The sequence below is a fragment of the Oncorhynchus clarkii genome, chromosome 2, assembly GCF_045791955.1.
Source record: "Oncorhynchus clarkii lewisi isolate Uvic-CL-2024 chromosome 2, UVic_Ocla_1.0, whole genome shotgun sequence".
NCBI lineage: Eukaryota > Metazoa > Chordata > Actinopteri > Salmoniformes > Salmonidae > Oncorhynchus > Oncorhynchus clarkii.
The window spans coordinates 68,825,047-68,837,358 of NC_092148.1; the positions used below are offsets into that span (position 1 = coordinate 68,825,047).

Consider the following 12,312-nt stretch of genomic DNA (forward strand, 5'->3'; position numbering starts at 1 on the left):
GGAAACCAAGACAAGTCGCCCATGGGCATACACTACCCGTAGGTGAACTTTGTTAAATACACTAGTTAGAACTGGGCGGACCACCCACTGTATTTTTGGTTAGTTAGTTAGCTGTTGTTAAAGTAGGCTAGTCTAGCTTAGGGGTGTTTTTGCATATTTATTGTTTCTTTCCTTGGGTCCAGCTCAGCCCCTTTTCCTGCTCCCCCCATTACCGTGTGTTTATAAATAAACCCTGAGTTTGACGGTATTATTTCAGTTGTCGTGGTTATTTCGTTCACACTTACTTTGTCACAACTAATTTGCATGAGATATGTTACGGGTCTCATTACCATCCCCCTAGACTGTCGGGCCAAAAGGGATTCGTAACAATGTTGGCAGCAGCCTTTCTGTGTTAGTGACGGCTGTTTAACAGTCTGACGGCGTTGAGATAGAAGCTGTATTTCAGTCTCTCGGTCCCAGCTTTGATGCACCTGTACTGACCTCGCCTTCTGGATGATAGCGGGGTGAACAGGCAGTGGCCCGGGTGGTTGTTGTCCTTGATGATATTTTTGGCCTTCCTGTGACATCGGGTGGAGTAGGTGTCCTGAAGGGCAAGGTAGTTTGCCCCCGGTGATGCGTTGTGCAGACCGCACTACACTCTGGAGAGCCTTGTTGTTGAAGGCGGTGCACTCACCCACAGAATGCTCTCGATTGTGCATCTGTAAACGTTTGTGAGTGTTTTATGTGACAAATTTCTTCAGCCTCCTGAGGTGGAAGAGAAGCTGTTGCGCCTTCTTCACCACGCTGTCTGTGTAGGTGGACCATTTCAGTTTTTCTGTGATGAGTATGCCGAAGAACTTAAAACTTTCCACCTTCGCCACTACTGTCCCGTCAATGTGGATTGGGGGGTGCTCCATCTGCTGTTTCTTGAAGTCCACGATCATCTCCTTTGTTTTGTAGACATTGATTGAGAGGTTATTTTCCTGACACCACACTCCGAGGGCCCTCACCTTCTCCCTGTAGGCCATCTTGTCGTTGTTGGTAGTCAAGCTTACAACTGTAGTGTCGTCTGCAAACTTGATGATTGGGTTGGAGGCGTGCATGGCCATGCAATTTTTGGGTGAACGGGGAGTACAGGAGAGCGCTGAGAACATACCCTTGTGGGGCCCCAGTGTTGAGGATCAGCGGGGTGGAGACATTGCTTCCTACCTTCACCACCAGGGGGCGGCCCGTCAAAGTCCAGGACCCAGTTGCACAGGGCGGGTCGAGACCAAGGGTCTTGGAGGGTACTATGGTGTTAAATGCTGAGCTGTAGTCAATGAACATCATTCTTACATAGGTATTCCTCTTATTCAGATTGGATAGGGCAGTGTGCAGTGTGATGGCGATTGCATCATCAGTGAACCTATTGGAGCGGTTAGCAAATTGGAGTGGGTCTATCAGGTAGGGTGGAGGTGATATGATGCTTGGCTAGTCACTCAAAGCACTTCATGATGACACAAGTGAGTGCAATGGAGCGATTTTCATTTAGTTCAGTTACCTTAGCTGTCTTGGGAACAAGAACAATGGTGGCCATCTTGAAGCATATGGGGATAGGGATTGATTGAATATGTCCATAAACACACCAGCCAGCTGGTCTGCTTATGCTCTGGGGACGTGGCTAGGGATGCTGTCTGGGCCGGCAGCCTTGCGAGGGGTAACACGTTTAAATGTTTTACTCACGTTAGCCATGGAAAAGGAGAGCCGCGGAAAAGGAAAAGGAGAGTAGCGGGCCGCGTCAGTGGAACTGTATTGTCCTCAACGCGAGCAAAGAAGTTGTTTAATTTGTCTGGGAGCAAGACGTCGATGTCCGCGACGGGGCTGGTTTTCTTTTTCTAATCCGTGATTGACTGTAGACCCTGTCACATACGTCTCGTGTTTGAGACGACTCTACTGTATTTTGTCTCTATACTGACGCTTTGCTTGTTTGATTGCCTTGCGGAGGGAAGAGCTGCACTGTTTGTATTTGGTCATGTTTCCAGTCACCTTGCCATGATTAAAAGCGGTGGTCTTCGCTTTCAGTTTTTGCGCAAATGCTGCCATCAATCCACGGTTTCTGGTTAGGAAAGGTTTTAATAGTCACAGTGGGTACCACATCTCCGATGCACTTCGTAATAAACTTGCTCACCGAGTCAGCGTATACATTAATGTTATTGTCTGAGGCTATCCAGAACATATCACAGTCCACGTGATCAAAGCAATCTTGAAGAGTGGATTCACGATTGGTCAGACCAGTGATGGATAGACCTGAGCACGGGAATTTCCTGTTTTAGTTTGTCTATAGGCTGGGGACAACAAAATGGAGTCATGGTCAGATTTGCCAAAGGCAGAGCGGGGGAACGCTTTGTAAGCATTGCGGAAGTTAGAGTAGCCATGATCCAGAATGCTACCAGCTCGTGTCGCGCATTCGATATGCTGATAGAATTTAGGAAGTCTTGTTCTCAAGTTAGCTTTGTTCAAATCCCCAGCTACAATAAATGCAGCCTCAGGATGTATGGTTTCCAGTTTACATAGAGTCCAGTGAAGTTTTTTCAGAGCCGACGAGGTATCTGCTTGGGGGGGATATACACGGCTGTGACTATAATCGAAGAGAATTCTCTTGGAAGATAACGCGGTCGGCATTTGATTGTAAGGAATTCTAGTTCAGGTGAACAAAAGGACTTGAGTTCCTGTATGTTGTTGTGATTACACTATGAGTTGTCAATCATAAGGCATACACCCCTGCCCTTCTTTTTACCAGAGAGATATTTGTTTCTGTCAGTGCGATGCATGAAGAAACCAGGTGGCTGTACCGACTCTGACAACATAACCCGAGTGAGCCATATTTTCGTGAAATAGAGAACGTTACAATCTCTGATGTCTCTCTGGAAGGCAACTCGTGCCCTAATTTTGTCCACCTTGTTATCTAGAGATTGGACATTGGCGAGTAATATGCTCAGATGCGGTGGATGGTGTGCTTGCCTTCTGAGTCTGACCAGTAGGCTGCTCCGTCTACCTCTCCTGCAGCGACTGCGTTGTTTTGGGTCGGCCTCTGGGATAAGATCCCATGTTCAGGGTGGAGGTTCGAACAAAGGATCCGCTTCGGGAAAGACGTATTCCTGGTCGTAATGTTGGTAAGTTGGTAAGCTTTTATATCCAATTGTTCTTCCTGGCTGTATGTAATAACAGCTGAGATTTTCTGGGCTAACAATGTAAGAAATAATACATCAAAAAAACAAATTACTGCATAGTTTCCTAAGGACCTGAAGCGAGGCGACCATCTCTTTCGGCAACATCTTGCTACATTATAAGGTGTATAATGTGCGTGTTTGCGTGTGAGTGTGAGTGTGAGTGTGAGTGTGTACTTACACGTTGAAGAGGTTGAGTCCGATGCGGTAGAGTCGTTTGCGGTGTGTGTCAGTGGAGAGTGTGGGGGATCGGCAGGAGGCAGGGTCCTGGCATCGGTCTCTGGGCAGAGAGAGGACCAGGGCCTGGAGGGCCTCAGTGGTGGGGTCCCTGACTGACTGGGACCCTGGCTGGGATTGGGGGTGATGGGCCTGGGGGTATGTAGAATACTGGTGGTACTGGGGATAGGAGGACTGAGTGGTATACTGGTTAGACTGGGCCGAGGTGGAGGTAGAGGTGGAACTGAGTATCTCTGAGCCACTCTGCCCCCCCAACTCTCTCCCCTGCCCTGTCATAGTTGACTCCATCCTCAACCCTCCTGCCTTCAACAATTCCTCACTGGGAGGGGGGACAGGGAACTCTTTCTCACCCCCCAGCTGGGAAGTTGTTGTTTCTCTCCCTACCCCTCCACCCCCCTCTCCCCCTCCCCCTTCCATTGAGGCTTGCCTGCTTCCTCCCGCCCCTGCCCCTGTGTTGCCGTGGGTAGTGGTGGTAGTGGAGGTGGTAGTTGTGGAGACAGTGTAGTTGTTGGTGTCGATGTGAACGGTGACATCTCTGAAGGCCATGAGCAGGGAGCTGGCACTGCGAGGCATGCAGGCACTCTGACCAGCCGCCCGAAACACCTCGGGGTCCATCAACAGCCCCCCTGTCCCCCCCTCAACCCCCTCCGACAGGCTCCACCCACGCAGGGCCTCGTCTATCGAATGGGCCAGCGAGCGTACCTGGAATAAGAATCATAATACTAGTTATAGGAAGACCTTTAAGCTGTATTATGATGAAACACTAGGCTCACTATACGGCAAACTATTATGATGCTAGGCTATGCTAGTGTTACATAAAGCCCACCTGCTCTGAGAAGCAGTCCTCCAGCTGTGTGAGTGAGGGGCCAGGGCCCGTGGCAGGGGAGGCTGAGGGCGGCAGGGAGGTGGAGCGTGAGGGGGGTGGTGGGGGTGTTTTGGGGCGCAATGGTGGGCCCCCACTCTCTAACAGGAAGCTGTGTCGCTGGGTGGGGTTCTGGCCCCGGCTGGGGTTGGGCCGGCGCAGGGAAATGCGTCGTGGCAACTTGCTCTCTGACAAAGAGTTCCGGATCTTCTGGAAATTCTTACTGAGCTGGTACTGACGGAACGCTGTCTGAATACGACACGCAGCGCGCCGCGACACCAGGTGACCACCGTACCTCAGCTCCAACTCCTCTATCTACAGACAGAGAAAATAAGAATATTGTTGGCAAGATTTTTGGGGGGAAATATTGTAGTCTTAACAGAACAATGCTAAAAGCCTCCGGTTGTTAAACTGGATGTTTCTCCAAATATAAAAGGAAAGTGGGACAAGCTCTCCTCTCTGAAAACAGTACAACACACCCTCTCACCAAACTCCAATACCTTTCTACCAGATACACCTATCACTACATCACTGTGTCTCAAACAGAAAGCGAACAGAAGACAAGTAATCCCTTTTTACTTCCTCTGAGGCTCCGATAAAGTGGGGGGAATGGAAGAGTGGGAAGGAGAAGCAGAGAAGAAGGGGGAGAGGGAGAATAAGGACAGAGAGAGAAAGACACACACACAGCGTGGTCCATTTGGCACTTCTCTGTGCAATATAAAGACATACACTGCAGTCAGCAGGAGCTATTAGCTGTTACCATGACAACCCATCATCCCCCATGTTCCTGTTACCCGTGAGATGGAAGGGCTGGTGTCCACTCTTTCTTACTTTCTTCTCTCTCTGTCTGACTCTCTCTTTCTCTCTCATCAAGAGTACAGTATCATATACACACAGAAACACAAACCCAGTTAATCACAACCCACCTGTATGCCTCTGCACACACACACACACACCTGTTTGGTCTTGTTCTCCAGGGCAAGTTCATAGTCGCTGGGTCCTTCTCTACGAGCCACACCAACTGACCCCTCTCCTTCCTGTCTGCTGGAGGAAGTCCCGCCCTCCAGACCCAGCAGCTGCCCATCACTATGGAAACAACAACACTCACCTTCAACGCCTGGGATAACGTGTGTATGTACTGTATGTGTGTGTGTTTTAACCTACTTGCTAAGTCTACCAGTTGTTATATAAGCCAGCTCTAAAACCACAGCTACTGTATAAAAGCAAAGACTGGTAATGTTTAAATAATGACTACATCACTAATGTTCCTCTCTGGTTCTACTATTCAGCTAACACTGCCTGTGTGTGTGTGTACTGTACTTGTCTCTCTCTTTCTCTATCTCTGTGTGTGTGTGTGTGTGTGTGTGTGTACTGTACATGTCTCTCTCTTTCTCTATCTCTGTGTGTGTGTGTGTGTGTACTGTACGTGTCTCTCTCTTTCTCTATCTCCGTATGTGTGTGTGTGTACTGTACATGTCTCTCTTTCTCTATCTCCGTATGTATGTGTTTGTGTGTGTGTGTGTGTGTGTTTGTGTGTGTGTGTTTGCACGTGCTGGAGGCTACCTTTTATTAACACTCTATTAAAAACGCCACCATACCCTCGCTGCAGTCCGCTAGCACAGGACTATTAAAGAACCAGTGCACTAGTTTTGTGAAAAATATATTTTTAACAAAAATATACAGTGTATATATATATATATTGTTTCATTATTTTTTATTATTATTATTTTTCAGGGGGTGCTATGCGCTCCAGAGAACGAGTTTCCACTGCTCCAGAGTCTAATGCCGATGCTTAGCATTGCGAACGGTGATCTTAGGCTGACGTTGCTTCCAGAAGCAGTTTGGATCTCAGTAGTGAGTGTTGCAACCGAGGATAGGCGATTTTAACGCACTATACGTGCTTCAGCACTCGGCTGTCCTGTTCTGTGAGCTCTACCACTTCGCGGCTGAGCTGTTGTTGCTCCTAGACGTTTCCACTTCACAATAACAGCACTTACAGTTGACCGGGGCAGCTCTAGCAGGGCAGAAATTTGACGAACTGACTTGTTGGAAAGGTGGCATCCTATGACGGTGCCACGTTGAAAGTCACTAAGCTTCTCAGTAAGGCCATTGTACTGCCAATGTTTTTCTATGGAGAATACATGGCTGTGTGTTCAATTTTATACACCTGTCAGTAACTGGTGTGGCTGAAATAACCGAATCCACTAGTTTGTATATATAGTGTATATACAGTGCATTCGGAAAGTATTCAGACCCCTTCCCATTTTCCACATTTTGTTACGTTACAGTCTTATTCTAAAATATATATTTTTTAATCCTCATCAATCTACGCACAATACCGCCCTAATGATGAAGCAAAAACAGTTTGTTAAGAAATTATTATTATAGTTTTTTTTAACTACCTTATATACAGTACATAAGTTTTCAGACCCTTTACTATGAACCTCGAAATTGAGCTTCGGTGCGTTCCTGTTTCCATGGATCATCATTGAGATGTTTCTACAACTGTGGTAAATTGTGTGGTAAATTCTATTTATTGGACATGACTTGGAAATGCACACACGTATCTATATAAGGTCCCACAATTGCCAGTGCATGTCAGAGCAAAAACTAAGCAAAAACCATGAGGTTGAAGGAATTGTCCGTAGAGCTCCGAGACAGGATTGTGTCAAGGCACAGTTCTGGGGAAGGGTACCAAAAAATGTCTGCAGCATTGAAGGTCCCCAAGAATACAGTGGCCTCCATCATTCTTAAATGGAAGAAGTTTGGATCCACATAGGCTCTTTCTAGAGCTGGCCGCCTGGCCAAACTGAGCAATCGGGGGAGAAGGGCCTTGGTCAGGGAGGTGACCAAGAATCCAATGGTCACTCTGGCAGAGCTCCAGAGTTACTCTGTAGAGATGGAAGAACCTTCCAGAAGGAAAACCATCTCTGCAGCACTCTACCAATCAGGCCTTTATGGTAGAGTGGCCAGACGGAAGCCACTCCTCAGTAAAGGGCATATATGACAGTCCGCTTGGAGTTTGTCAAAAGGCACCTAAAGGACTCTCAGACCATAGGAAACATGATTCTCTGGTGTGATGAAACCAAGATTGAACTCTTTGGCCTGAATGCCTAGCGTCACATCTGGAGGAAACCTGGCACCATCCCTACTGTGAAGCATGGTGATGGCATCATCTTGCCGTGGGGATATTGTTCAGCGGCGTGGACTGGGAGACTAGTCAGGGTTGAGGAAAAGATGAACGGAGAGATCCTTGATGAAAACCTACTCCAGAGCGCTCAAGACCTCAGACTGGGGCAAAGGTTTACCTTCCAACGGGACAACAACCCTAAGCACACAGCCAAGGCAACACAGAAGTGGCTTTGGGAAGTCTCTGAATGTCATTGAGTGGCCCAGCCAGAGCCCGGACTTGAACCCGATCTAACAACTGGAGAGACCTGAAAATAGCTGTGCAGCGACTCTCCCCATCCAACCTGACAGAGCTTGAGAGGATCTGCAGAGAAGAATTGGAGAAACTTCGCAAATACAGGTGTGCCAAGCTTTTAGCACCATACCCAAGAAGACTCAAGGCTGTAATCGCTGCCAAAGGCACTTCAACAAAGTACTGAGTAAAGGGTTTGAATACCAACATTTCTAAAAAACTGTTTTTGCTTTGTCACTATGTAATCTATTTTAGAATAAGGCTGTAACATAACAAAATGTGGAAAAAGTCAAGGGGTCTGAATACTTTCCGAATGCACTGTATATAAACCCTGTTGCCGTTCATTTTTCTTAAACCGGACACCCTATTAGTTCTCTGAGATACATTGGGATAGAAAGGGGATGTCATGCAGGGGAGGGGACATTGGGAGGAAACTACTTCAAAGGAAATCTTTCTGGATCCACAGGGTCAACACACTGTCCCGTATCTTGGCCTGAATGAGGAGTTTGATTTGAAACCTTTTTGATAGTTCTGTCCAAACTGCTGTTTTTACCTGAAGGGAATATTGTTGTCACACCCTGATCTGTTTCACCAGTCTTAGTGATTGTCTCCACCCACCTCCAGGTGTCACCTGTTTTCCCCATTAGTCCCTGGGTATTTATTCCGGTGTTCCCTGTTTGTCTGTTGCCAGTTTGTCTTGTCTTGTCAAGTCAATCCGTGTGTTTTTCCGTGCTCCTGCTTTTTCTTGTTTCTCTTTTGCTAGTCCTCCCGGTTATGACCCTTGCCAGCCTTGACTCTGAATCCGCCTGCCTGGCCATACTGCCTGCCCTGACCTCGAGCCTGCCTGCCACTCTGTACTTCCTGGACTCTGACCTTGTTTATGATCTTTTGCCTGTCCACGACCATTCTATTGCCTGTCCCCTGGATTATAATAAATATCAGACTATCTGCCTCCCGTGTCTGCATCTGGGTCTCGCCCTGTGCCCTTATAATTGTGTATATACAGTACCAGTCAAAAGTTTGGTCAAACTGATTGATTCAAGGGTTTTTCTTTATTTTTACTATTTTCTACACTGTAGAATAATAGTGGCGACATCAAAACTATGAAAAAACACATATGGAATCATGTAGTAACCAAAAAAGTGTTAAACAAATGAAAATATATTTGATATTCTTCAAAGTAGCCACCCTTTCTTTGCCTTAATGACAGCTTTGCACACTCTTGGCATTCTCTCAACCAGCTTCTTGAGGAATGTTTTCTCACATATGCTGAGTACTTGTTGGCTGCTTTTCCTTCACTCTGCGGTCCATCTCATCCCAAACCATCTCAGTTGGGTTTAGGTTGGGTGATTGTTGAGGCCAGGTCATCTGATGCAGCACTCCATCACTCTCCTTCTCGGTCAAATAGCCCTTACACAGCCTGGAGGTGTGTTTTTGGTCATTGTCCTGTTGAAAAATAAATGTCCCACTAAGGGCAAACCAGATGGGATGGCGTATCGCTGCAGAATGCTGTGGTAGCCATGCTAGTTAAGTGTGCCTTGAATTGTAAATAAATCACTGACGGTGTCATTAGCAAAGCACCCCCACACCATCACACCTCCTCCTCCATGTTTCACGGTGGGAACCACACATGCGGAGATCATCCATTCACCTACTGCGTCTCACAAAGACACAGCTGTTGGAACCAAAAATCTCAAATTTGGACTCATCGTGGTGTCCTTTAGTAGTGGTTTCTTTGCAGCAATTCGACCATAATGTCCTGATTCACGCAGTGTCCTCTGAACAGTTGATGTTGATATGTATCTGTTACTCGAACTCCGAGAATAATTTATTTTGGGCTGCAATTTCTGAGGCAGGTAACTCTACTGAACTTATCCTCTGCAGCAGAGGTAACTCTTGTGGCGGTCCTCATGAGAGCCAGTTTCATCATACTGCTTGATGGTTTTTGTGACTGCACTTGAAGAAACTTTCAAAGATCTTGACTGACCTTCATGTCTTAAAGTAATGATGAACTGTCATTTCTCTTTGCTTATTTGAGCTGTTCCTGCCATAATATGGACTTGGTCTTTTACCAAGTAGGGCTATCTTCCATATACCCCTCCCATCACAACACAACTGATTGGCTCAAAAGCATTAAGAAGGAAATTAATTCCACAAATTAACTTTTAACAAGGCACACCTGTTAATTGAAATGCATTCCAGGTGACTACCTAATGAAGCTGGTTGAGGGAATGCCAAGAGTGTGCAAAGCTGTTATCAAGGCAAAGGGTGGCTTCTTTGAAGAATCTCAAATATAAAATATATTTAGATTTGTTTAACACTTGTTTGGTTACTACATAATTCCATGTGTTATTTCATAGTTTTGATGTCTTCACTATTATTCTACAATGTATAAAATAATAAAAATAAAGAAAAACCCTTGAGTGACTAGGTGTGTCCAAACCTTTGACTGGTACTGTATATAATTATAAACATGTATCACATTCCTCATGTATGGTTATATATTTTGATTGATTTAATGTTGATTCTGTGAACCTATATTGTTTTTATACCTCCTGTTTCAGGATGTGAAGTCACTGAGCACTGCCCCAATATATAGGACCTTTCCCCCACACCTGGAATATGAATGTCTGAAGAAGACCTATTCCACTGGGTACACACTGGTTGAACCAACATTGTTTCCATGTCATTTCAATTAAATTGATCCAGTGTCGAATAGACGTTGAATTGACGTACGTGCCCTGTGGGAAGGGTCGAAATACACACACACACACACACACACTGGTTTCTCCGCCTCCTCTAATGTCACAGTGAAGGAGAAATGAACATCTGTCATCTCACATCACGATACAGACACCCACAGTCAGAGGACACACACACACCTTTACAAACATACACAAACTCACTCACACATGAACATGAATATAACATGCAACCACAAGGCCAATGCAGTCAGCTGTGGTATGATCAGTACCTATTGAGCTATCTCTAAAGGTTATGTCTGCCTCTACACCTTTACCTCTATTTACCAACAGGCAAAACCGCTCTGAACTGTGGGTGAATACTTTGTGAATACTGTTTAGACTAACTTCCACTCTGAGAAACTCCCCTGTCTATCTGGACTTACAGGGGACACACACATGCGAACATGCTAAAACACACACACACACACACACACACACACACACACACACACACACACACACACACACACACACACACACACACACAGACATGTCCATGCACACACACACACACACACACACACACACACAGACACAGACACAGACATGTCCATGCACACACACACACACACACACACACACAGACATGTCCATGCACACACACAGACACAGACATGTCCATGCACACACACACACACACACACACACACACACACACACACACAGACATGTCCATGCACACACACAGACACAGACATGTCCATGCACACACTAACACACACACACACACACACACACACACACACACACACACACACACACACACACACACACACACACACACACACATGACCATGCACACACACACACACACACACACACACACACACACACACACACACACACACACACACACACACACACACACACAGACATGTCCATGCACACACACACACACACCCACACACACACACACACACACACACACACACACACACACACACACACACACACACACACACACACACACACACACACACACACACACACACACACTGAAGGGAGTTCCATGGGGGCAAAATGACAGAGCCATTAGATAGCCCTGCTGAGAGAATCAGTAATGGCACTGCAGGATAGACTGGAGAGAGGGAAGATCAAAGGAGAGAGAGACACACACAGACAGACAGAGAAGGAGAGAGAGAAAGCAAGAGAGAGAAAGCAAGAGAGGGAGAAAAAGAGAGCTAGAGAGAAAAAGAGAGAGAGAGTGAGAGTGAGAGAGAGAGTGAGAGAGAGAGAGAGAGAAAGAGTGAGAGATGTGAGAGAGAGAGAGAGAGAGAGAGAGATGTGAGAGAGAGAGAGCGAGAGAGAGAGAAAGAAAGAGTGAGAGATGAGAGAGAGAGAGAGTGAGAGAGAGAGGGAGAGAGAGAGAGAAAGAGTGAGAGATGTGAGAAAGAGAGAGAGAGAGAGAGAGAGAGAGAGAGAGAGAGAGAGAGAGAGAGAGAGAAAGAAAGAAAGAGTTAGAGATGTGAGAGAGAGAGAGAGAGAGAGAGAGAGAAAGAGTGAGAGATGTGAGAAAGAGAGAGAGAGAGAGAAAGAGTGAGAGATGTGAGAGAGAGAGAGAGAGAGAGAGAGAGAGATGTGTGAGAGAGAGAGAGAGCGAGAGAGAGAGAAAGAAAGAGTGAGAGATGAGAGAGAGAGAGAGAGTGAGGGAGAGAGAGAGAGAAAGAGTGAGAGATGTGAGAGAGAGAGAGAGAGAGAGATGTGAGAGAGAGAGAGAGAGAGAGAGAGAGAGAGAGAGAGAGAGAGAGAGAGAGAAAGAAAGAGTGAGAGATGTGAGAGAGAGCGAGAGGACAAGAGGGGGCAGATGGAAGGAAAAAATATATGGAAAAACAGACAGTCACAGAGGAAGAGGCAGAGAGAAAA

At 46.3% G+C, this 12,312-nt stretch overlaps 1 protein-coding gene across 1 annotated transcript in view; it reads right to left on the reverse strand.

Moving 5' to 3' along the window:
* Window positions 1-12,312, reverse strand: part of LOC139382270 (IQ motif and SEC7 domain-containing protein 3-like) — a 41,133-nt gene that overhangs the window by 25,464 nt on the left and 3,357 nt on the right. The window contains exons 3-5 of the mRNA XM_071126142.1: window positions 5,241-5,370; window positions 4,249-4,599; window positions 3,367-4,124 (exon numbers count right to left, since the gene is read on the reverse strand). Coding sequence (XP_070982243.1) covers window positions 3,367-4,124; window positions 4,249-4,599; window positions 5,241-5,370 — 1,239 coding nt within the window. The remainder of the gene's footprint in view (window positions 1-3,366; window positions 4,125-4,248; window positions 4,600-5,240; window positions 5,371-12,312) is intronic.